This window comes from Columba livia, chromosome 2, assembly GCF_036013475.1.
Source record: "Columba livia isolate bColLiv1 breed racing homer chromosome 2, bColLiv1.pat.W.v2, whole genome shotgun sequence".
Classification (NCBI taxonomy): domain Eukaryota; kingdom Metazoa; phylum Chordata; class Aves; order Columbiformes; family Columbidae; genus Columba; species Columba livia.
The window spans coordinates 110,953,214-110,978,667 of record NC_088603.1 but is presented as its reverse complement, the minus strand read 5'-3'; the positions used below and the strand labels follow the sequence as shown (position 1 = coordinate 110,978,667).

At 43.3% G+C, this 25,454-nt stretch overlaps 1 protein-coding gene across 7 annotated transcripts in view; it reads right to left on the bottom strand.

Annotated features, from left to right (window-relative positions):
• Positions 1 to 1,336: 1,336 nt before the first annotated feature.
• Positions 1,337 to 25,454, bottom strand: part of DLGAP1 (DLG associated protein 1) — a 410,661-nt gene continuing 386,543 nt past the window's right edge. For all 7 annotated transcript variants that reach the window (XM_065053243.1, XM_065053244.1, XM_065053242.1 and 4 more), the window contains 4 exons: positions 19,203 to 19,621; positions 10,597 to 10,688; positions 8,111 to 8,263; positions 1,337 to 5,240 (listed from right to left, as the gene is read on the bottom strand). In XM_065053243.1, the coding sequence (XP_064909315.1) occupies positions 5,031 to 5,240; positions 8,111 to 8,263; positions 10,597 to 10,688; positions 19,203 to 19,621 (874 nt within the window). In that variant the 3' untranslated portion in view covers positions 1,337 to 5,030. The remainder of the gene's footprint in view (positions 5,241 to 8,110; positions 8,264 to 10,596; positions 10,689 to 19,202; positions 19,622 to 25,454) is intronic.

Sequence of the window (25,454 nt, the reverse complement as noted above, 5' to 3'; positions counted from 1 at the left end):
CTGACCTGACCCCCTTGTGTGACATATGGCGGGAAAGGAGAACTTGGCTTCTTGACTGCATTCCAAATCATGTACAAACCTGAGACTCCAATGACAAATGCCAATAGCAGCAGAGCAGTCATTATTTTTATTATTACTTGGTATAAAAAAATGTCAGCTGAAAGTCAACACCAACTCTCAACAGATCTGATAGGCGAGCAAGCTCCGAACTGACGGCTGAAATGCGTTATTTGCCTATTGCGTGCTGCAAAAATAAATGTCTAGCTGGAGAGAACAGACTTTGGCAAACAAACTGACAACAAACCATGCTTGTGGGGAAGGCTCACGATTTCATCTGGAAGGGAACATTCAGTCTAAATAGGGATAAAGTTTACCTTAAGCATGCATGAAAGGCAGGGCTATGAGCCATGGTTTGGACTTCTTCATTCTTCTGCTGGAGAACAGCTTGAAACGTATCTGTTATTTTACACCCTCTGATCTGTTTTCATTACAAAAAAGAAACCATCCACCTCAGAAAGGTTTTTAAATAATAAAACTTACTTTTTTTTTTTTTTCCATCCCTAATGTATCTATCAGTTTATCAGTGGCCCACGAGAACATAAATTCCAGCAGATGAAGAGTAATCCCTTCATCTTGGTGGTAATAAACCTTTAAGTAGAAGTTTCCCTCCCTATAGATCCCTGGCACAAATCGTTCTGATCTTCCTGCGCTAAGGGCCTAAATATGGGTGAAAGGTATGTGGTGCAGCACTGGCATGCTATTAGGCTCTGTAGACTGAATCAGGATCTGATTAAATGCTGGTATAGCCATGAACCTCATCTTTTGGGACATATGGGATCTGGTCACCATCTTTATTTCATGTACTGGGAAAAACCCAGTCTGGAAGCAGGAGCCAGCTATCCCTGTCAGGGATCTCTTTCACCAACCGTGTTTCAGCCATCACCAGAGACAAGTGCAAGATGAAGGGAATGAGCAAGGGGAAAAGAGAAAAAACAGGCTGGGGTTTCTCGCTGCTGCTTTTTTGAAGCCACCAGCCCAACTCCAGACATCTTCAGCAAGGCCTGGCCGGGCTCCCTGCAGAAGCGCCTTTGAAGATGTTGCTAAGGCTCAAGGCCTCGATCATGGCAACATTTACGCCTGTGAGTAACTAACTCGGTGCAGATGAGCACTTGCAGGGCGCTCAGCGGGACCCTTCGTACGAGACCGCGCAGGATCGGTCCTAAGCAATGAGCGTTTGAAGAGAAACATTCTGCTTCTCGTGCTTTTATACTTCACCACATCAAATGAAACGCCTTGGCAGCTCTGGGAGGACGAATTTGCATTGAAAACCCACAGCTCTTACAAGCAGTGCATTAATTATTTTATTAATTTGCTCTTTTTTACATTATGGGAAACATTAATCTATTTACATTTTCCTGTCCACACACAAACTAGATAGATAATCCTAAGGAAACTCGAATCGTTAAGCCATAAAAACACTCTCCTCTGTCTAAAGGCTTTCAAATTTGTGTCTTTTGTTTCAAATCAAAATATGTTTAAAATCACATTTGGGAATGCAGGTAGGCCAGTGATTTACATTCCACTTACTTAAAATATGCATTTGCTCATTTTCCTTAAAAAAAACACCCCAAACCAAAAAGACAATAAGTCCACAAAGATATAGGTTAAATTAAAGTTATAGTGCACATCAAAGCATTAAGGGAACACAAATAAATAAACTGAAATATATTACAAATAAATTATTTCTATTTACCTTTTCAAGTATTAAAAATCTTTAATCCATTTCTTCATCTTTCTTTACAAAAAGGTTATGATAATTTTACGGAAACATCTGCAAAAAATATAATAAATATTTTTTTTTTTTTTAAACTTTAAAGCAGGAGACAAAACCAACCTTTTCTAAAATTTCTCCCAAGGAAAAAAAGAAGCAATACTTTAGTACCAAAGTGAAACAGAATATAGGCATGTTTAATATACACTGGGCAGGTTAGACTAAAACCAAAGAGTGGCAAATTATGCTGAAACAGATGATAGAGCAAATATACTAGCATTAGTGTCAGTAAATGAGTCAAGTGGTTAACTAGTGGCATTCTAGGGGCAGAAATATTCTATTTTATATTTCCCAGTCTTTGCTGGGTTTTTTTTAAATGTTGCTAAAAAACTAACGAAATGTTATAATACCCTCTCCAGTGCCAAATGAACTAGCAGGCATTCAGCTAGGAATATATTAATTTAAAATAGATATGAAAAATATTCTATGATATACAAATACAATACTTTGTGATGTACAAGACTAGATAATCCTCACTTTTCTGCTGTTTTAAGGGGGAACTTGCTGGATATAAATTTCTGTAGCCACTTGTCAACCAAAGTCTTAACTCATCTTTCATAAAACGTTCACAAAACTAAATAAGTCTGCAACACAGTAGTGAATGTGGACTCTCACCTGGCTACTGCTTTGAACATTTCAGTACAAATGAGTTCCAAATAATTAATACTCCTTATGACTATATATGCTCAAAAGTGGCAGTTGGCACTATTAAATACTGCAAACACGGTGATGTTTCGTTGCTGCTAAAAGTTAAACGCAGTGTTTCAAAACTAGCAAACACACTGGTATTCAAACGCTTAGAGGGTCAAACCTTTCGAAGCTCCTGTGACATAAAGCACTCTAGGGTTACACTGGATTTCTGATTACTCTAGTTAAAAGTCTTTTATATATTAAATTATTAGCCCTTATCTTGTAAACCACAGCAGTAAATATTTGTGCCCTGTTTATAAAGACATAGCTCAGATATCAATGGCTTTGAGAGGTAGCAAATTCTCTAGTGGTTTTAGTATGCTCTCATGAAAATACCTGGTGCCAGAACCTATTACCTCTCCTGTTTTCTTGAATAAAATTAAATTAGCACCTGGCTATGATGTCGTAGGAAAAGAAGCTGTCTGGCATGATCTCTACGGAGAGTTTTAGCAAGAGCTTAACGTTTTGATGACGACTTTAAATGCTTTCTTTTTAAGCACAAGCTGCAGAACTGCTCCACCCGTGCGGCGGGGTGCTTCACGGGTCAGACCGTCCGCATGCTGGCGTGTGGCAATGGATGGACCCTGCGCCCCTCCGCGGGAGCAGAAAGCAGCCCGCCTTCCCCCTCGCACACCCACACAGCCGGGGTGAAGAGCGTTTGGGGACCAGCGGAAGGATCCGGAAAGCATCGCCATGGAGCTGGGCAGACCCTGGGGGGCCACGCAGTGCTACCCCTGTCCCGCACCAACCCCAGCATCCCAACCAGCCGATGAGAATTCTGCTTCCAGCAGCGCACGGCAGTGCAGGACGCCCGGGCGCACGCAACACGCACAGGCTCGCAACCAGCTCTCGGCAACATGCCTTGATGTAGCTTTCCTAACGTTGGCACAAAGGGTGTCCGCGGCGGCGTGGTCAGTGTCGTTCCCTGTCACGGAGGTTTGGGGACAAGCTCCTGCCTCAGCTGGGGGTTGAAAGACAGGCAGGGGCTGACCTCTCACACTCCTCTCCAGCCCTGCTGCCTGACATTCCGCCCCCGGGTATTAATGAGCTAGTTGGGATGCATATTTTTTGTGACTGCAAAACAATGACAGAAACCAGAGTTGGAAGGCTCATCGTGAAAAAAAAAAAAAAAGTTAATATTGATCCCATAACTTGTGAAAAATGCTTTATTGTTCTTCTTCAAATGGGTGTTTCATACTATTAAGAGGAGGCTGAATTAGAAACTTACTCCTAGATGTGGCCCGTTTGGTGATAAGCGGTCTGAACTGTAGCATACAACTGGCTGTGGATCGAGCAAAGCAAGCCTGGCCTTGAAAAGCAGAAGAGGCTCCATGTACAGCAATTCGCCTACAGGTGTCCATGTGTGGCTGCGTGGACGTGTGAGATCAGATGGTCCCACCGAGATTAAGACATCAACAAAACCAAGCTTTTTTTCTTTTTTTTTCTTTTTTTTTTTTAACCAATATAATCCATACAATACAATACAAGAGGAATTGACAATACAGTACAATTTTAAAAATTCTTAATACTTGGACAAGAAAATCCTTCTTTTATATTATCTCTTCAACTTTCAGTGCTTCTTATCTCCTTCCTTTTCACTCTTTTATTGCCTTTCAAAATAGATTATTTCCCTGGAAGATCAAATTTACAATCTTCTGCTGATTGAAATGTTTAAGTAGTGATTGATGAAATAAAAATGAGGCAGTTTGTGCAGCTGTGAGTGTGCAGGTATCTTTCCACAGGATCTTTTCTATCCCTTGCCATCTCACCTGTGGCATACGCTTCCACTTTTTCACCCCTCAGAGCTGTGTTATTTCTCCCCCACCCCGCAACTCCCGCCCCCGCCCCCTCCCCTTGTGTGACTCCTTAAATTCAGGTGAAAATGTGTGATTCAGAGGTTTAGAATAAAGTGCGCCATCTGCTTTAAAAAAAACAGTAATAAAAAGAAGGGAATCTGAGTCATAGCTCCTTTCATCTTTTGTGAGGAAGACGGCAGAGTCCAAAAGGATCACCCTGCATGACTGAAATTTCCAAAGTCCCCTACAGTTTGATATTGCTGTACACTGGGTAACAGACTAGCTTTAGGTCAACTAAAGATGAGTAAGTTAAACGGAGCATCTACTGTACAGGTGCGCAGGTGTGTGGAAGTCTGAGCGCCGCGTTTTATTTGTTTAGAACAGAAAAAGAAATAAAAAGGATCGTACTCGTTTACATGAGGCAAAGTGGCAGCATCAGTACATGTGACAAAGCATCGTGATGACATGGGCGAACCTTCAGAAAGCAAGGGTGGTTAGAGGACATCTCTCGGAGGACCGACAACTACGCCACGGCAGTGGAGTTCACTGGGAACATCAGGGTGGCTGTGTACAGAGAGAGGGAAGGGGGAAGAGGCGGGGAGAGAGGAGGAGGAGGAGGTACAAATACTTTGTGGTGACCTTGAGCAGGAGCCTAGAGGGGCAGATTATACATGAGGCTTGTCTTGCCAGAGAGTCCTCCTGGTTGGATCCCTTCATAGCCTGGTCTGGGCTTCGGGGATGTATATCTCAATGCTTTCGGCGCTCTCGGTAGCTGAGTTCTGGCGGACCGATGCAGCGCGCTTGGCAGCCATCAGCCGTTTCCGGGCCTCTTGACGCTGCGAGCTTTCCAGAGAGCGTTCTCGTATGAGTGGCACCTGACCTTTCGATGGCTTCTTTGGCACTGGAGGAGGGACCCTTCTCTCCTGATCAAAGCAGAAGGTTAATGGCATTATACAGCTTCTCAGGGAAAGGGGGGAAAAACTAGGATACGTCAGTAGTTAGAACACACATTTTACCTATGGTTTGTTAGCTCTTATCTGCCTTTCTGTCTTCAGTCAACTGTGCTCAGGGGTTCATAAACATGGGGCAAGGGCAAAGGGGAGGGGAGGGCCGGCCGCAGTGCCACTTCTCCTCGGAGACACTGCCAGGGCCAAGGCCCCCCCACCGCTAACCCCCGAGTGCGGCTCCCTGGGGCCGGGGGGGGATCCAGGCATCTCCTCCCGGTGACAGGGACTGGAAGGAGAACATCTCGGAGGCCGCCTCCCGCCGCCAGCCCCGTCTCCTGCGGCAGGGGAGCGAGCGCCGCTCTGGGCAGGGCCCCTCCGGACAGCCCCAGCTCCCGGGACACCCTCTTCTCTAGGTGCCCTCGCCACACGGACATACCGTGGCTTTGGCGTTCCCAAGTGCAGGTGGGAACTAGCTGCCTGCAGCTGGTGCAGCAGAATAAATATTTTTAAAAAACATCTGTTTCGTAGCAGCTTAATGACTGCTGAAAAATCCCACACTTTGGGTCTCACTGTGCAAGCTCATAAACTCCAGCCTCCTGCTAAATAGGCATGACAAGCAACAATCAGCTAGAAATAGAAAAAAACTGGTAGGAAAAAAGTAAAAACCATTAAGAGAACATACATTAATCATCACAGTGGCAGCCTGCTCCAGATACGTGATCAACGAGGAGGACTTTTATGTATATCCTGGTGCACGTAGACACACACACACACACACACACATATACACAAAAAAAAACCCCAACGACAAAAAAACCCTCAGAGAGGCATCTCTCCCAAAAAAGAAAAGTGTATTCAGGTCTGAATTTCAGGCGGCTACAAAGACTTTGTCAAGTTAATTAGATTGTCTTTTAAGTTACATCCCCTTCCAACTGTGAACATGGTCTCTGAGCGAAGGGATTTTATCGCACTACAAAGGTCCCATTCTGGCCTCTCGTTTCCTCCCATGCTGCTCACAACAGCTTCCATGGCTCGAAATATAAAGGTGCTTAGTTACACTTATTCATACTTGGCTTTTTCTCTCCGTCCAAGGATTAATCTACACTGCTTAAAAAGGGCCCGGTGGCAAAGGCCAAAGGCAACTGCAATTATCAATTCCACAGAAAGTTTTTTCTTTTTTTTTTTTTAAATATTTTTAAGGAAGGAGATGATCTGTTTCATCTAGAATCATGGACAAATGCTGTTGAAACAGGAACGCAGTCAGTGTAACTCTTTAAAATCTTCACCTTCCTACTGTAGGTCCCTCTCCTCAGTACTACTTAACTTCTTTTAACCTGTTACAGTTTTCTTTTTTTTGGAATCTCTTTGAAATGTTTTTCAGAAGCAAAGAAAAGGCACATTTTTTTAAGGAAAGGTCTTGTTTCTTACTGCTGCAATTGCAACCACTCAGCCTATCCGCTTTGCTGTAAAAGCTAATGAAAAACCATATACCAGCTTTTCTGTGCATGCATGTTTGACAGATTTAACTTCCTTTTCTGATAGATACTGAAAAAAAAAAAAAAAAGAAGATAAGAAAATGACTTGCATTCAGTACCTTGGGCTAGGAAAATACATTAATTCCCCTACAAAATACACTAGGTATGCATAAATAGTGTGAACATGGCACTCCCGAGTCAAGAATGAGTATTTAGTCTTGAGTTGGAGGAGAAGGGAGAGTGCCACCAGCACAGCCTTTGCAAGCTTCCTGCTGCAAGATTAATGAGGTTTGATATTATTGTGGTTATTTGTCCAAAAGAAAACACAGCTTGGGTCATCAGCAGCCAGCTAACCATAAATAAGCAGCCTGGACTCCTGTTTGAGCCACTGTACCTGTAAGTCACGTTCCCCCTCCTTCTGGTGACCCTACCTGTTGGATCTATTCACTGGTATCACACCAGCCACAGTGGAAATTCAGCCATCCAATTACATACCTATAGGAGCGCGATATTAGACCATTGATTCCTCTAGGAATGGGTCTGTCTTTTTAGGGATTTTCTGAAACATTTGTGCATTTTGGTTCACCCAAGTGCTATTTGTCTCGATGCGAATAGTGAGGAGAAAAATAAAGCAATGGTGCCAAATGAGAATGGAAAGTGAAATGTGGCTCGCACTTGGAGATGTGGTAGTTTTTCATGGTGACAGAAGAAGACTACATTTAAAAAAAAAGAAGACAAAAACTCCAGATGATTTTTATGCTACTTTGGGTAAACAACACTACCAGCAAAGTGAACCTGCTTATGAAATCACCCATTTAAAAATACCCAAAATGAACAAAAAACCCAAACAAACAAATGGAAGAAAGAAAGAAAGAAAAAAAAAGATGTAGAAGTTCTTTCATGTAACATTTTGGAAGGCATATTTTTGATATCGCTCTGTTTGTAATCTGTTACCAAAATCAGTGATGGTTACAGTGCTTCCCTAGTTTTTTAAGTAACACAACCTAGAACTCTTGCTATATGCAATAATGTGAACCGCAAAGGTGATTTATTTAATTTTAAGAATCAATATATAAGGCAGTTCCTTCCAACGATTGATCGTCTAATATGATTAAATGTAAAGCTTAACAAAGTACCACATTCCCATTATCCGATTCACAAAGACAGATTTGGTTTAAAAATATGCCTGAAACATATTACAGATAATATCCCAGATGATTATTATGTAAACATTGTTAATACAATGAAATTAGTTTGATATGAGCTTCATTTCACATTTTAACGTCAACGCTGTAACACAGAGGCCTATTTAATCTGTCCGGCATTTGTGCAGGGTTTTAAATGAAGCATACAAAATCTACAATGTTCTACCTTCTTGTCATGAGGATCCATCTGTTTCCAATTATTGGCCTTTAACTGATGAAGTTCATCAAATTTCATACTAATATTTTCTATGGACAACTGCAGCATATCCCAAAACCCTGCTAAATCCTGGGAGGTCGGCCGTGGATGTGCATTAGGATTCTGTACAACAGAAGAAAAGAAAAAACAACACATGTGGTTTAGTACATCTTAATGTGAAGCATTTGTGCAAGTGGTTACGAATCTCGCTAGCGAAGCAGTTTCGGCAGATCCAAGCGATGGGCGAGACATGGAGGGAGAAACAAAGCAGAGTGCTACTTACCGGCGGGGCTTTGCCAGGTGTCTGGCTCGGTCTCGAGCCGCGGTGCCCCCGCAAGCCCCTGCTCACCGAAGGCAGCGGCTGCCCGCCACGGGTCACAGGGAAAGAGGTGGCAGGTCCCCTGGGGCAGGATCTGCCTGGGGATGCTCTTGGTCACAAGTGGTGCTGTCCTAACCACACTGAAATTAATCGCCGGCCTCATCTTCACTTTCATGAGGAAGGATTCCCCGCCATGTTCATGCTTGTTAAAAGACTGATACCTGTGCAAATGCACATTTGCTGCTTGTGCATATAGTGATATACCGGTATGTGAATGCTTTTTTCACACTCTGAGAGTCTAAAAGCTATAAAAAGACATCATTTCAAGTAAAATTGCCTCTCATAAACCTCAGGCCAATTTCTTCATGTCTTTTTCTTTACGAGAATTACCACTGCAGGGTGAAAAGCTCAGAAGCGAACACGCAGAAGCACAGTAATACTATTTCCACAGGCGCATTTTTGGCAAGAGTGAGACTGGGACACAGGCGGGGAGCGTTGCTTTGCCTGTGCTTAACTCAGTACCATTCAATGAGCCCAGAGCACTGCTCAGAAGAGCACACCTGGACCATTAGCATCACACAGGACAGAGGTTGGTAACCCAAGAGCTCCTGTGCTGCCTTCTGTCCCCTCTGTGCAGCCCAGCTCTGAGCATTTTGTGCATGCAGCGGACATACATGAAGTTGTCCCTGGTCTGCTGGCAAAGTTTGTATGAGGGAAAGCTTTCTACAGCATGTATATCTGTAAGCTGGTTCCCAACTGAAACGCTGCAAATGAAATGAAGCGTTGCATGGACTCACTTCAAACATGTTTTTTCATAAATGCCGAGTAGTCCCTACAGCAATCTGAGTCAGAAAAGCTCCATGGATCCTGTGGCCTCATAAGATTGTATTGATACGTTGTCATTAATAAATAAATAATTACTAGGCCCCTGCATGTTGTTTTACATGGCTCAAGTTTTACTCTAGGTTTTCTCCCTCACCAGAAGCAATAAACTCAAGAGAGTCCATTTCTTGCCTTCAGAAATTTCTAAGCATTTGTGCTTTTTGCAGCAACACCGGCAAATGATTTTGATAGGATGATTATACCTGGATTCCTAGTTTTTCAGTGCCTGACACTAGCAGGTTGCCCGGTTGTAGGCCTTTATTTACAAAGATGTACAACCAGAATGCTTTTTCAATTTTTACATTAAGAATTGGAAGGCTTATTCAGACACAGGCAATTTCCATTGCATTTGTCCACTCAGGCAGATTTTAGTTTGGGGCTTGATTTTTAGAGCTGCATTAACTCAAGTGGACGATGGTCACACCACTCCAGTTTGCCTTCCCCTCCCTATTCTGTGCTGACAGACCATATTGCTCTATCTTTTTCTGGGCTCCTACCAATTTATGCTAAAATGGGTAAAGAAATGTATTGTATCTACTATGCAAGGATGATTGTTAACTAAGAAGCTTGAACATTTTTGTAACTGCTGGCATTATTGAGAATACTGCTTTTGATACATGGTGTGAAATTTATTTTTACTTATCAACAGGAACATCACTCTGCTTCTACTGCTACTAAAAGCATAAAAATACCAAATAATAATAATAGTGGTAGCATATACCAATTACATACAGTAGTAACAGTGGTAAAATACTGGCTCTTTGCTTCTTCACCCTTTTAGTGCTCTGGTAAATGACCTACACTGTTGGAGTTGTGGAACATGAGGCACCAACTTTCAGTGTCTGATTTCCTGGTATTTCTGTCTTGCTGAATGCAAGCAGCATTGGGATTATGCGGGAAAGCCCCAACTGTGAGACTTCTGGTTCCCCCTGAAACACCCCAAGGAAGCTCTCACACACCTCTGTGCCCACGTGAACTGAACTCAGAGGTCAAGGGACAGATCCTTGCTGCTCTGAACTCAGTAGCAGCCTCAGTGATATTTCACCCAAAGCTTTCTGCCTGACTTTGTTTTAAGGATCTCAAGCTATTGTGAAGCTCATGCTGACTCCACCAAGCTTGACAGTTACTCCCAAATTAATATCAAGGCCTTTACTGGAAAAATTAGTGTTAGTTGGGAAAGCTGTCCAGATTAGGTATGATTATTCACAAGGTTAGTAAAAAGCACACAACAGTGTCTAGAAGAAAAGTTACATACCAGGTTTTCTTCGCACAGTTCTCTGAACTGGTAAAATTTCTGGGCCATGAGAAGCTGGGCACTGCCCACTGCAGTTCGAATTTTCCCTAGAACTGAGAGAAAAAGACACGTAAGTCACGATGCTTTATTTGCTGCCGGCAACTGGAAGCCTATAAAAAGAGAGGAGAAAGCTGTGCAGTAGCTAGCTCTGGCTTTCAAAAAGCACGTTATCTTTCAGGCATGGATTAGAGAGAAACTGATATATCTGAGGCCAGATCTGCACCAGGCAAAGGCAAACTACAAGGTCTCCCAGGGCAGCTTGCGTTGGCAAAAATACTCATCTGTTGCTGCAGTGTACTCCCATCCCTCCAGTACGACCAGTTCCAACCAGCAAAGAGCACTTCTGTGGTAGTATAAATACAGCTAATCAAAAGCTTTTCCAGCCTTTATAGAAAGGTCTCCAGAAATTACACCTTTTGCCAACACTGTAACCCTGGCTCAGGCTTCAAATGCAAACCCAGCTCCTTGTACAAGGACATGTCAGGAAAGCAGTTACCAATTTGATCGAGACTTTCAATGCTCAGGATAAACCCCGCACAACTATGCTGTATGCACTGTCTTTAAATAAACAGGTTGGTGTCGTGGATGCATCTGGCTCATCATTAATTTTCCTTCCCAGCTGAAGCAACTTACTATCCCCCAATTCTACGGTTAAACATTGATTTTAAGTTTAATTTCATTTAAGAAAATAAACAATTACCACTTCATTAATGAAAAACATGAATGGCAGCCACCGTGTCACAGTTTTCACTATCATTTCTACTTGTAGATATTTGCATTGTTGCACCCCTCCTATAAACACAGCGACTATTCCATGCCAAATTTATGGTCTGGATAGATGAGGCAGGTGAGCGAGGAACAGGAAAAACAAAGAGATGAAGTGACCTGCTCAAGGTGAGCGGATTGTTGGCAGAGCCTAGAAGAGATGCTAGTTGCAAGCTGCCGTCCTCTGTACCATCCCGGGGGCACAGTCACTTTTTGCATAAAACCTAACGCAATGTTAGCAGAGCTCCACTGGGAAAATACTGCTAAGTGTTTTGACTCACCACAATGAAAAAGAAATAAATAGATAAATAAATAAATGCAACTTCGCTATAACCCCTTCTGACAACATTTTTAGGGTCTCACGGTCCTGTGACCGGCTGCAGGGCATGTCAGCAGCTTGCGACCAGAATGCCACCACGTGGTGTTTGGTAAGAGAAAGGCCCCTCCAAGGGATTCACTTGCGTAGCCACATGTTAAGCAGACACAAACACTCGTGGTGAACTGAAACCAGACACACAGTAGTATAAAATCTGCATTCTGCTCCTTCAAGGCAAATGGCTTTTCCTCCAGTGGCCTTAAAGCTCTCTCCTTAAGCCTGCTAAGGGAAAAGTGGGATGCGGAGTTCATTTATACTTTAGACATACACAGGGAAAAAAAAGGGAGGGAGAGAGTAGTTTCAGATTTTTTTCAGAAACTATAGGAAGGGGCTCTGTGAACACACACAGAGCCCAGACTTTCATTTCGTTCCCAGAACTCGGCTCAGCACTGCCAGGAAATAGCCGTGAGCTGGAAGATTCACTAAGCAGAATATTTTCAGCATATTGCGCAGGGAGTTTTGCACACAACTCTCATTATTGTTAGCAAGGCTTGCGTGTCTAATTCTATGCGCACAGTGCTGAAAATGGACCCCTCGGTGTGTCTAGTCATTTATGCAACCCAATATGCAAACCACTCAACTGAAAGGACTCTTCAATAGTAGGAGGAGCTACTCCCGGAGCTTTCATGTGGTTCCCATTGTTATGAAAACTCTTCCCACTGAGTATATTTGGGAACAGCTGCCTCATCTGGAGCTCGGCCACTCTGACGCTTCCCAAGACTTGAGAAGGGAAGAAAAAATGATTTCTTGACTTCTTGGGACAAAAAAAAAAAAAAAGACAAGGTAGGCTCTTCCTGGAAACCTGCACCACCCCCGTTGGAAATCACATCCCAAGCAGGAAGAAATGTAAATACACCTTGTCGGTGATGGATGGGAAATGTGCCCCTTTCTTTGAGGGAAGAAGAGCTTAACATTCAGAGATCTCAGCAGAGGGAAAAGGAAGTCCTTGTCCCTGGCTGCCTAGCGACTGGCGATTTGCCTGAAAACCATCATCCCAGCTGACTGTGGGATGCATGCTGATGCTGGGCTCCATTGTTGCCACTTCTGCTGCAGCCCCGGCTGTATCTAGTCAAGTGTCACTGATTCCTCGCCCCTCAAAAGCAAGCGGTCTGTTAATGAGCAACCAGTCAACAACCAACTCAGTCAGAGAGGTTAGAAAAAAACAAAACCCCAAAACAAAACAGACGAAGCATGTAAAAGACTGAAAAGAATCTCTCCAGAAGGCACAAAGCCTTATCAATAGTTTTGTTTTCAAACGCACACGTTGCTTTTAGCATTTCAAGGCAAAGTGCTTGTTTCGCTTACTCAGTTAAAACCTCCCGTGCCAAAGAGAAAGGCCAAGATGTAGTAAAAAACCTCAGAAAGTAAAAATAGACCAATACTTTCTGAGGAGAAAATCTTGTGAGGTTTGAAGCCCACGACCAAGAAAATAAGTGGAACTGCAAAGATAATGCTCAAAGAATTAGAGAAATCTTTAACAGCTAGGGAGATGGGGTACAGAAAGAAAACATATAAACATTCAAATTGATGTGTTCAGCTAATAGGATACGAACAAAATGTATAAAACCAAGCAACAACAAAAAATACCAACCCATCAAGATGCAATCATAGCAGACTTAAACACCTATATAATGTTATTCATGTCTGCTTTCTATTCCATACAGGGTTATACAGCACACTCAGCACTGTTGGATCTGAATGCCTTCCAGTAATGCATTAAGCAACGTTATTAACATCCATCATATGCTTTGCTGTCACCCTTTCCCCAGGGGGAGAGGTGTGTCTACTGCAGTGTTTTGATTTTATAGTTTGAATTTTTTCCTTCCCGCTCCCCCCAAACCCCCCCCCCCCCCCCGTTTTAACCTCTCTTCCTTGTAAATCCAGTTCACTCCTGTGATGACAGTTATGTCTGTTCTCGAAGAACTGCTTCAGTATAGCTATTTGATATAATTCATCTATTGTGGAGTGCCTCCTCATTATTATTGTTCATGACTAGGGGCTGCAGCATGTTATTCTAGGGTAGACACATGCCAGTGAATTTCCTTGTGTCTCTAACCTTGCAACCTGTTCTCCTTTTAAAATATTATTAAATAATAAACTTAGACTACATGTTGTTCAGGCAATGAGTTCTTGCTTCTCTTGGTTTTGAGAATCACACAGGACCTACTTTGGGATTATTAAGCTCTATATATCTCCTTCCTCTCCCCCTATTTTTTGTGAGAAAATAAATGAAACAACAACAAAATAAATCAAACACAATCAAAGGATTGGTAATATTGTTGTCTGCTCTACCTTGGAAGGAGACTGTGTGTGCAACAAGGATAACAAAATATAAGAAAACAACAACATAATCACCTGAAGTGCTGTGAAAAGTCATCACATAGAAGCCACGGGAATTTTGAGGCACAGGCAGCATTACTTGGCCTTAAAATCACTAACAGATCTCTTTGCATTTCAGCTTTGACAGACGCCAGGGTCTAACAAGTGACAAAGGAGGCACTTCAGGACTGAGACTATCAAATGCCCTTAATGTGGAAACACCTGGCTGGGAGGGAGGGGCAAGCAAGGGAACAGAAAACCAGCGACTTGCTCGTTGCCCGAGGAGCAAGTGGCAGGAACAATAGCCGAAATTACAGGGACACAGCCTGACATTTGCGTTGCAGATGTTGGCTGGGCACTGTGCATATGAAGCAATCCTGCCATAGAGCTGTCACAACCCATTTCCAAACCAGGATGGACCAGCGTTTTAGCCTATTCATGTTGACAGACCTACATTTAAATAACGCTAAGCATGACAAAAGCCAGGAAATTCAAAGTTAAAGCTACTGCTCATGTCTTAAGCTCGGCTATTAAGGAGAAAATAGCCAAATAGAGCAAGCTATGGCAGGGGCAGTCCTTGCTTTGAGTCATATTTACTTACAGGAGTGATCTCATTGAAATGAATAGGGCTGTCTGCTGAGTAAATGCTGTTCACCGCGAGCAAAGCAGTTTCCATGTGTTCTCCGACTTACTCGCCTTTTATTAGAACACTTAGTTTTTTCCCTAACGATATCGTTTTGTTGCTTGCTGATTTCTCTTCTTGCCTTGCTAGCCTTTGGACGCTGACAGGGCTTCCAGCCTGGAGCTGGCTTTCCTTGGAGAAACCCTCACAGACAGAGAAAAGTCCCTTCTGGGGAGAAAAGAAAACCAGAACAAGAAGAGGACGAGTCGGGCATACGGCCAGAGGCACCTAGCCAGGGGGATTCCAGCAGGACTCGGCCACATGTCAGGCTGGGGACGGTCCCTCTGCATGGCCTCCAAGTGGCAGGGACCAGAACAGGGACCATGACAGCTTGAGGAAGCTCTGCCGAGGACTGGAAAAAGATTTCCTCGCTCATATCTGAGTGTGAACTCAAGAGTCTCCTTTTTCCATGCACAACTGTCTCAAAAAGCATATATTTTCCTCAGCTTTCTTCTCTTGTGCCTAGCCTTTGCCCTTTTAAGTTTTCCTTTGAAACAACCAAAACAAAACAAACCAGCAGAAAGTGTGCAAACATTGCATAATTTGCCAGAACTGGCAGAACTTGCAGAGACTCTGGTCCTAAGCAGCGAGGTTACTGCAGATTTGAGGTCAACCTTTGTTCGCAGACTGGCCCACAGGAGTATAATATACACAGCAAGACAGTTATAATGACATGTCTTGTCAGAGCCTTGGTTTTCTATTTTAGTTTTTACTTGGTTGGCCTGACTTGGCTCACCACTAAACCCACACTACACCTGACTTGTGGTGAATCAGGCCCACTGTTTGCTTCCGGTGGTTACCTTCTTATCGAAGCCACATTACAACCCCAGGTGAAAGAGTAATCTTTCTGAAGGGAGGCAAAATGAAGCCTTCTGGTTCTTCCAGAAAGGTTAGTGCCCCACATGAAGTAAAAACAACAGCAAAAAAAATCCAGCAAAAGCCAGGCCGAGGTGGTGGGTGTGTGCGCCTGTGCCCAGCGCTGCCGTGAAAGGGACAAGCCAGAGGCTGCTCACAAACAGCTCCCTGCGGGGAGCCAGACCTGTTGTTGCTGATTCTGCATTGTAAATGGTCACTCCAGAGGCCTGAGCCAGAAGTCAGCAGCGAAGCTCTGGATATATGAAATTTCGTAGGGGAGAGGTGGCAGGAAAGAGCACACAGGAAGGAGAAAAAGAAAAAATAAAAATAGGTAAGCAAGTGATTTCACTTGAGGCCTGATCCAAAGCGTCAATCAATTCTCACAAGGTGTTTAGCCTCGTATCTCTAACTTTTTTTCTTTATTTTTTTTATGAGAGCCCTAGAGTTTGTAGCCACTGTCAGTGTAACAGCAAAATACACAGAATCCATACCAAGTATCCTAGCTTAAAGTGTGAGTGGTTTTCATCTGCCTGTTACACACGCCACGGCTTTATCAGAAAATGATTTCAGAGAAAACCAGAATATACTATACAATAAATAATTCATGGCGGAAGAGGAGCCACATTTCTCTCTATATTGGCATTTCATTGTGCAGCCACTGAACCACAGCTTGTTTTTATACACAGCGGCAGACTCCATTTCCCAGCTAGAAACATTCAATCCCATCTGGTAGATTCATTCCCAGCTAGATAATACCCAACGTATCTATGTTCCATACAAGCTACTGTCAAACAGCAGCGAGCCGTCTCCCCCAGACAGCTGTTCCGCACAAGGGCCGCATTGTCTGAAGGAACCGTGGATCGTTTTACGCGGAGCGCCGGGGAGACCAGCCCTCTGTCAGCTGCCACGGCATCGAGAAAACCTCGCTCATCACACCTTCTCCTTATTTTGTTATCTGGCCCAACACGCGCTGGGGATGTCAGGTCGGAACAAAGGATGGTTCCCTGCTCTGGTTATATTTCATTAGGGAAAACAAAGCAAACACACCTCTTCTGCTCCTTTCCTCCCTCTCTTCAAAGTTTATAGACGTATGAAAAAGACGTATTTTGGGGCAGGGTTTGTAACAGCCGGGCTTTTGTTTCTGGCGCTGCTGAGTGGGCAGAGTGGCCCTGGCCATATGCTTTTCCTTGGCACCAGGCAGCGCGGGGCATGTGGAGCCGCAGCAGAAAGCGCCGTGGAGCCTCTGCGGGAGGCAGCTGCCACATGCCGGAGTGGCCGACGGCGTCACGCTGAAATCGGCACCATGTCAGTGACCACGAAACATGGCTGACCCCATCCCTCCTCCCCTTTCCTGCAATCACGAGAAGTGCCGGTCAGAAAAAGGAAGAGGAATAATTGGCAGGACATGTCACATGTGCTGTTGGGAACAGCCAGACTAACCACTCCTTTATCTCCCCCACAACCCACTTCTCCCCCTGATTGTTCAAAAAAGAGCCTTTTAGAACTACCATATATATGAAAGACACCAAGACACTGAGAGAAAATTCTGTACAAAGCTATACATGTTCTGCATGTATCTGCCTTGTAAAATACACTTTGTGTTCTTTTCCCAAGGTGAATAAGTACTTTGGTGCACAAAGAAAATACCTGTAGGTTTTCCCATTATTATCAGTTCATAGAATCATAGAGTCACAGAACAGTTTGGGTCAGAAGTAACCTCTAAAGATCATCCAGTCCAACCACCTGCCATGGGCAGGGACACCTTCCAGTAGATCAGGTTGCTCAAAGTCCTGCCCAACCTGGCCTTGGACACTTCCAAGGATGGGGCATCCACAAGTCCTCTGGGCAACCTGTTCCAGTGCCTCACCACCCTCATTCTACAAAATTTCTTCCTTATGTTCAATCTAAGTTTTTTGAGGCAAAGAGCAAGCAAGTGGGTTTTGTGGCTTGGATTCGCAAATGTTGTGTATTTCCTATTTGTTGAGTGCTCGCACTTCTTTCTCAATCTAAAATCTCTTCGTTATGCAGTTTATTTCTTGTATACAAACAAAAGAAAACCGTTGTATTCTGATACATGTTCAAAGAGATTTTTGAATGTACTGATGATACGAACTAAAAATGAGGTCTAAATACTCTCAAACTCTCAATACTCTCAAACTTGGAGAATATGGATCTGCTTTGAAGGCTAATCCTTACATATTTTTCCCTCAGAAGAACTTGTTAGATAACAGGAATTTTGTAGAAATAGAAAACCTTAACACACCTTCATGTTATCTTATACTTTCAATTAGAAGTCAATCTCCACTTGCTTACAATAGCATCTAACTATCTAGATCAAACTTCTATACAGTTATTTCTTTCATTGGGTTGAAGGTAAAGTTCCAGCAGAAACAGCTTATTCTTTTCTAAGAATTGAAAATAATATATTTTTTCCAGTGTTCACTCCTTTCTTTCTATAAATCAAAACCTTCACATCTCAAAAGACTGCTAGTGCCTCCCTCCTTGAGAGGAAGGTTTAGAAATTTGGAAGAGGCAATCCTGAAGCTGAAGTAGTAGTCCTTGCTCAGCAGGAGCTAATTTGCCAGTTGGAAAAGTGTTATTAGTATATCTAGGAAAATATGCCTAGGTGTGCCTAAATTATACAATATTGAACTCTCTATATGTAGCTGCTCCTTAGTGTTTTCTAGAAGCTCTCTGCTACAATTTGAAAAAGCTTAATTGACAAGGAGCATGCTCCCAAGCTCACAGGTTTATCTATGTCTGAAAGGTGACAGATATCAATAGTAGGGCTCCTTGTAATCAAAGTAAATGGAAAAAAAAACAGTTTTTACTGGAAGAAAAAATTCTGGACAGGAAGGCACATGTTCAGCTCTTCTTCCCTAATTAGAGTGAATTAATAAGATGTGAGCTACCCACCCCTTCTTATTAACAAAGCCTTACTAGGCATTCCCATTACAAGTGGGGTAATACTTCTGGCAGTGGTGACAACTGAGCTGTGGTTTGCATGTGTGTGTTTTTTATCACAGAATACGGAGAGCTTGTTTTACCAGGAAGATCAAAGAGGAATGAGAACTGCAAGGGAGATGAAGGAGGCTGGATACAGGAAGACAGGGAGAACAACCTGGAAGCACAACTGAAATCTCTTTCAGTTGGGAGAAACATCTGAAGACTCTGATGCCAATCACCATCTAAAAAGGCAACTAAAATACGTATTTAATGAAAAGGAACTAGAATCTGTCCAATTATATTCTAAGCTTCGGAGATTTTATTTCAAATGGAAGTTAAGAAACATTAATACTACAAGATCCCTAACCATGATCTCCTAATTATCCATTGAACTATGCAATCCCAGAAGCTAATACCTTTGGAGTTTCAGAAGTGCTGAGCATTTGTGTTCCCTGTCAACTTTAATAAGGATTATTAGATACATACATAAAGTCCTTTTGAGAATCACAACCAAAGCTTCATTAGCTAAATAAGAAAGGGCATGATACAGAATTCACTGGAGTAAATTTGACCTATATTAAATACTTTTCTGTAGTTACAGTATTATCGTACGTAGTTACTTACTGTCCTCAGGTAAGTTGTTTTCCCGTTCTTCTCTCTCCATCTGTTGGCACCAGCCCTCCATTCGATCTCTCTCTGCCTGAAGTAGCTTCAGAAACCAGTGGCCATCTCGTGGGCACACTGACCTTTGAACAGCTTCCAGAGGATCTTCAGTGATAGAGTCAATCCAGGGGTCAGGAGGAGGTAAAATTGACGGATCAAAATCTGTATCAAAGTCATCATCCACTGCACATGCATGGTAATGGTTTCCTGACCCTTGTATGCTAACGGTAGAGGTACTTGCATCTCGGGAAAATTGTCTTGATATTTGTCCAGAACATGTATTGTCCTCTTGAGGGTCGATTATTTCAAAGTTCTCATGGAAATCCAGGTCTGCTTGCACGGCTGTTGTTACACTATTAGAGCGTGTAAACCTGCGAAAGCTTTGGAGAGCACAAACAGAAAATGTTTAGAAAGCTTCTTCTCAGTAACTTGGCAAGAAGGACTTATTAAGATTCTGCTACTCCTCCTAAGACTGGTAGTCATGGCTCTCGGTGCTACACTCAGGTGGTGCTTATTCTTGAAATGATCAGCATAAACTTCATTTCTCATTGCAAGCCAACAAACATCTCTTTTTTTTCCAGGCAAGCTCACTGTTTATTGAGGCACATATCCATAATTGTTGTGTGGTTTAACATAGCCAGAAGCTAGCCCAAGGGACAGCTAATAGCATCAGTAGATCAAGATTTTAGGTTACCAATCAATGAAAAGCTAACGAGGCCCGATTTTAAGAAATGGTTTATCTTACAACTTTTAACACTCACACCCCTTTGAAATTACACACCCGAACTCATAAGCCACATTTAAAAATCATACATGTGAGCCTGAAAAGACAGTAATATCAGTAAGTCCACTTTCTACACAGCATTATACATTCCATTTATAAAGAAGTGTCTTTTTAACCCCAATAAGCATTTTGTATTGCTTCTTCGTAATTACTATTCATAATTATGTACCTGCTAATACCACTGCCATCTCCCACAATTTTAGTGCCCATTCCCAGTGCTCAGACATTTTGTTTTTCACATTCAAGCTTTATTTTCAGAATGGTCTCCTCTTTTTCACCACAGCTTGTGTTCTCAGTCCCTGCCTGTGTTACCCTCATCGTGACGGCTGCTGCCCCGTAGGTGTAGGCAGCTTCTTTTCACCCCACATAGTTTCCCTGCATTGGAGCCTCTGAGGGTAGAGAGCAAACCCTGAGGGAAAAGGCAAAAGCAGGGGAGAGAGGACGTTTGGGGCTTTGGGTTGGTTTTCTTTACGTAAAGAGCACTCCAAATTTTGCAGTCCAAGGGACCTGAGGTGAACACTGATGCATGGAGGAACACAGGAGCAATACAAGAGGCAGACACATCTTTCACACCGTGATAAAAGGAGATAAAGAAGGTAGAATCATAAAGTTATAAATGTAGATGTTACTTAAATTAGTAGTTTTTAGGCTTCTGAATGGCCATAGTTTTGAATTGTATAGGGACAGATTCTCACTCCTTACTAATCCAGGATGCTTGCACGCTCATGCAGCTGGTCCTTCACTTCTAATTTGTTTACAGTCTCACATTTAGTCTTGAAACCAGTGCTAGGACCTGTTTCCCTGTGATATTTTGGCTGTTTTGCGCTTACCAGTTCTATTCTCAGTTTGAGTTCAAGCAGCAATGAAAATGCTGAGGAGGCAGTGAAGCTGGATGCTGGTCACCAACTTACTCCCTTTCATTTATATTCCACCTTCCACTGAAGAGCAATAGCTCATTAGATGAGGGCAACTGCCAGCAAAACTTCATCAAGTATGCTTAGTCTGCAGCTGAGGAGGAAGCAGAAGGAAGGATCCTGAGGGAGAATTTGGTGTCCTATAGACCTGATGCATCCAGGCACCTGAGGAGGAGTGCAGCAAACTTCAGGGAGGACAGTGTCAGGTCCTGCTGATAGAGGAAATTAGCTGCTGTTGATCTAAGGCTTTGAGATGATGAGAGCAAAGCAAGACAGGAATTGAGAAAGGTTCTTCAATTAATAAAAGACACCAGTTCCTCTGCAGAAGAAAGCTACAGGTAGCTTCTCAGACATGCCAATCCCTGGAAAAATTTACTAATAGATTCTGTGTAGGGTTTGTTCGTTCGTTTGTTTGTTTATTACAATGGCCTAGAATACAAACATTTTAATGTAGCCCCTGTTGCTTACAGTTCTTTTGAAACAGGTGTTGTTAAATGATGCAAAAGTCACGGTTATGCCACCCTAGTTTTGCACGATACGCACCAGCAAACTGAAAAATATGGAGTGAGCAGAACTACTTCAGCTCGGTAATATTTTTCCTTTGATAAGCAGAGCAAAACATTTTGCTATGGACTCATACAGCAGAAAAAGTTCAAAAGGGGACAAGGAACATTGGAGATATGGTATGGCTTCTATGGGAGGAAAGAGATTTCTTGGTTTAGAAAACAAATGTCTGAGGAGGGATGTAAGAGCCCTATGAAACCCCGACTGGTTGATCTTTCACCATTTCTCAGAGTGCAAAAACTGTGGGGAGGAAGGCAGCCAGTTGCAAGGCTTAGAGGTCTAAAGATTTGAATCCAGCAAAAGGAAGCACTTCTTCACACAATGTGTAATTAAATTGCTGCAGGATCCTGGGAAGACCAAAGGTAAAAATAAGTTCAAAGAAAACCTGATCAAATTCACAGGAGATAGGTCCAGGAAGAGCTGTGACACAGATGTCATATCTGGTTTAGGAAGTTCCTGAACAACAGCTGCTAAATTGGGAACGTCTACTGGGAGAAGTGGTGCTTTATACACACCCTTTATACTCTTCCTTTACACATGCCCCTTCATTCTTTTCCTAACTATCTGCTACTGGCCCCTGGCAAAGAAAAGCTGTTAGACTGGTATTAGTGGTTAGAAAGACTTTAGCTTTAGGCTGACATTACAATGAAAATATTTTGGTCCAGCTTGTGCTAGTTTTTTAAAAATTGCTTTAATTTGCCCACCAACCTGACAAATCCCTTATCTGCACTGAAGTGCGTGCATAGGCACACACACACGGACACATGCACACAAACACGTGCCCACGCAGGCACAGGCTCACACAGGGTTTCTTTTCAGCCATTTAGTCAGGGTTCACTGACAGCCAAGGCATTAGGACACGGTTTACTCTTCCACACCTTCCAGGCTACTGGAGAGAAAAGCAAATCCCTTAATCCAGCCTTGTTCTTCTCCGTGCCTCTACCTCCACATCACAGCTGCCTTTTACTCTCCCAACTCCCCTCAAGTCTGCTATCCTTCTATTTTAGACGACCATTTGTATTTTCAGTTAACACCCTGGCTTTGTAGTGTACACCAAATCCCAAATGTGAAAACATCAAGGTTTGTTTGCCAAAAGGATGTATTGCTGGAGGCACTGCATTTCAAAGCTTTCAGGAGTGTGCTCTTACTGGGTTCCATATGAGTTTGTACCACCAAGCCCAGACTGTGTTCAACAAATACTTTTTTTGGCCTTTACCTATATACTAGTATGCTACAGGCTTCCTTGACAGATCCTTGGCACTGGATTGTGTAACTTATCTGTCTTCAAAACAAAAACAATTTGGCAATAGAATATAGCATCAGTTCAGATTTTGAAAAAAACTTCCAAGGAAATGTATATTGAATGAAATGGAAATGCAGGAAGGCACCCACTATCCCACTCACCCACCTCCAGCACATCTATATAAACTGACGAATAGATGGTGATTTTAGTCTCTGACATAGCTTCCTCACTTACTTCCAGGATGTTTTACTATTACAAAATACCATGTGTGTCCCACATGAACCTTTTTTTTTTGTTTTGCTCCCACTTAAAACTCTGTACTACAGGAGAGCTGCTGAAGCTAATGTCTTGGTCTTTATTGTTTCTACACATACACAACATTCATAGGTTTACAAAAAAAAATAATCATAAATTGCTGGTAATTGTTAAAAACAGAGATTAGCTTTTTCCTCTGCTTTCAGGCTTGGCTGTTTTGTACGCGGTTGTGCCCTGCAGGCACAAGGTGTAATAATTACAGCTTCAGAGAACTGCACCAGATATCTGGCCTAAGGTGCAGAAAGGCATGAAACCTCAGACTGGATAAACCAGTATGGAGAACAACAGCAGGATGTGTTTTGAACAGCAACAACAGGGTCACTTACTAGCATTCGACTCTCTGTTTCTAAGTCTTCATTTGCTTTCTTTTGAAAAACATGTTTACATTTAAACTGCAAGAATTTCTTTATTTCATAAAAAAAATCCCAACCCCCCAAAAAAGATCTAGGTTTCAAACCAACTGAAGCATGGTGAGCCTCAGAGGCACTTACATTAAATTTAGCCTGCCTCACTTTACCCATTGACTGTTTTCTTTCTTCTTTGGGCCTCCCTGCTAAGGTTGCAGCCACTGTCAGCAGAACAAAACAAACTGCAGAAGGAGTTAGCAGATATGGTACCATGTCTTCTAATGGCAGGATCTACAGCCATACATCTTCAAGCTACATGATCTGGTGTGATTTGCTCTTTCCCTACTCCTTCTCCCATTCATATAGTCCTTTTTCATCACTAAGAGTCTTAATCAGGGAAACTCTAATGCCTTATGGCAACGTTAGAATAGACCATTTCAGTTGGAAGTAACCTACAATGATCATCTAGTCCAACTGCCTGACCAATCCAGGGCTGACCAAAAGTTAAAACATGTTATTAAGGGCATTGTCCAAATGCCTTTTAAACACTGACAGGCTTGGGGCACTGACCGCCTCTCTAGGAAGCCTGTTCCAGTGTTTGACCACCCTCTTGGTAAAGAAATGTCCAGTCTAAACATCCCTTGATGCAGGTTTGAACCATTCCCATGCATCCTGTCACTGGATGCCAGGGAGAAGAGCTCAGCACCTCCCTCTCCATGTCCCCTCCTCAGGAAGATATAGAGAGCAATGTGGTTGCCCCTCAGCCTCCTTTTCTCCAAACTAGACAAGCCCAAAGTCTCCAGCCACTCCTCAGAGAACATTCCTTCCAGGCCTTGCACCAGCTTTGTTGTCTTCCTCTGAATGCATTCAAGGACCTTCTTAATTCACATCCTTCTTAAATGGCAGGGCACCCAGTACTGCAGGTGAGGCCACACCAATGCTGAATACAGCAGGATAATCACCTTTTCTGACCAGCTGGTGATGCCATGTTTGATGCACCCCAGGATGGGGTTTGCTCTCCTGGCTGCCAGGGCACACAACTGGTGGCTCATGTTGAGCAGCACCCCCAGGTCCGTTTCTGCAGGGCAGGTCTCCAGCCACTCCTCTCCCAGTTTATACTTGTGCTGGACATTACTCCATCCCAGGTGCAAGAATCCAGCATTTGGACTTGTTAAATTTCATGCTAGTGATAATTGCCCAATGCTTCAATCTATCCAGATCCCTCTGCAAGGCCTCTTGGCCCTCAAGAGAGTCCACACCACCTCCCAGTCTGGTATAAACAGCAAACCTACTCCTGGTGCATTCAACTCCTGCATCCAGATTGTTAATGAGTATGTTGAACAAAACTGTCCCTAGAACTGCACCCAGAGGAACACTGCTAGTGACTGGTCGCTAGCCATATGTAGCCCCAGTCACCACAACCCTTTAAGCCCTGTTCAACCCGTTCTTCACCCTGCCCTTCCCAGCGTGCGAGGGGCACAGCGGTGCAGGGAGCAGGTCATGCTACAGAGACCATCCTCAGGGAATACACACCCTGTGCTGGGCACGTCTCTCACCAGCAGGGTTTGCAGAAGACACAGGATAAAAGCATTCCTGCAATCTCTTGTCCTCAAACGAACCTGTTCCAAACTTTGCCTTGTGACTCTTTCTGGGCAGCACTGGGGGAAACACCTGGAGCAAGAGGGGGCAACACTTTGTCAAGGCCTAGCCCACAAGACCAGGTCACGGCCCTTAGCTTTAAACGGATAACGTTATCAGGCCTTGCTTTTGAAACTGCCTCTCTCTTCTTCTGAGTATCAGATCAGTCGCTCACACCCAGGTTAGAACCATGAAATCATAGAATAGTTTGGGTTGGAAAGGACCTTCAAAGGTCACCCAGTCCCACCCCCATGCAATGAGCAGGGACATCTTCAACTAGGTCAGGTTGCTTAGAGCCCCGTCTAGCCTGGCCTGGAATGTTTCCAGTGATGGGGCATCTATCACCTTGAGAATTTAGTGGAATGGCTTCTACTGTGGAGAACACAGATAGCCAGACAATGCTGCTGA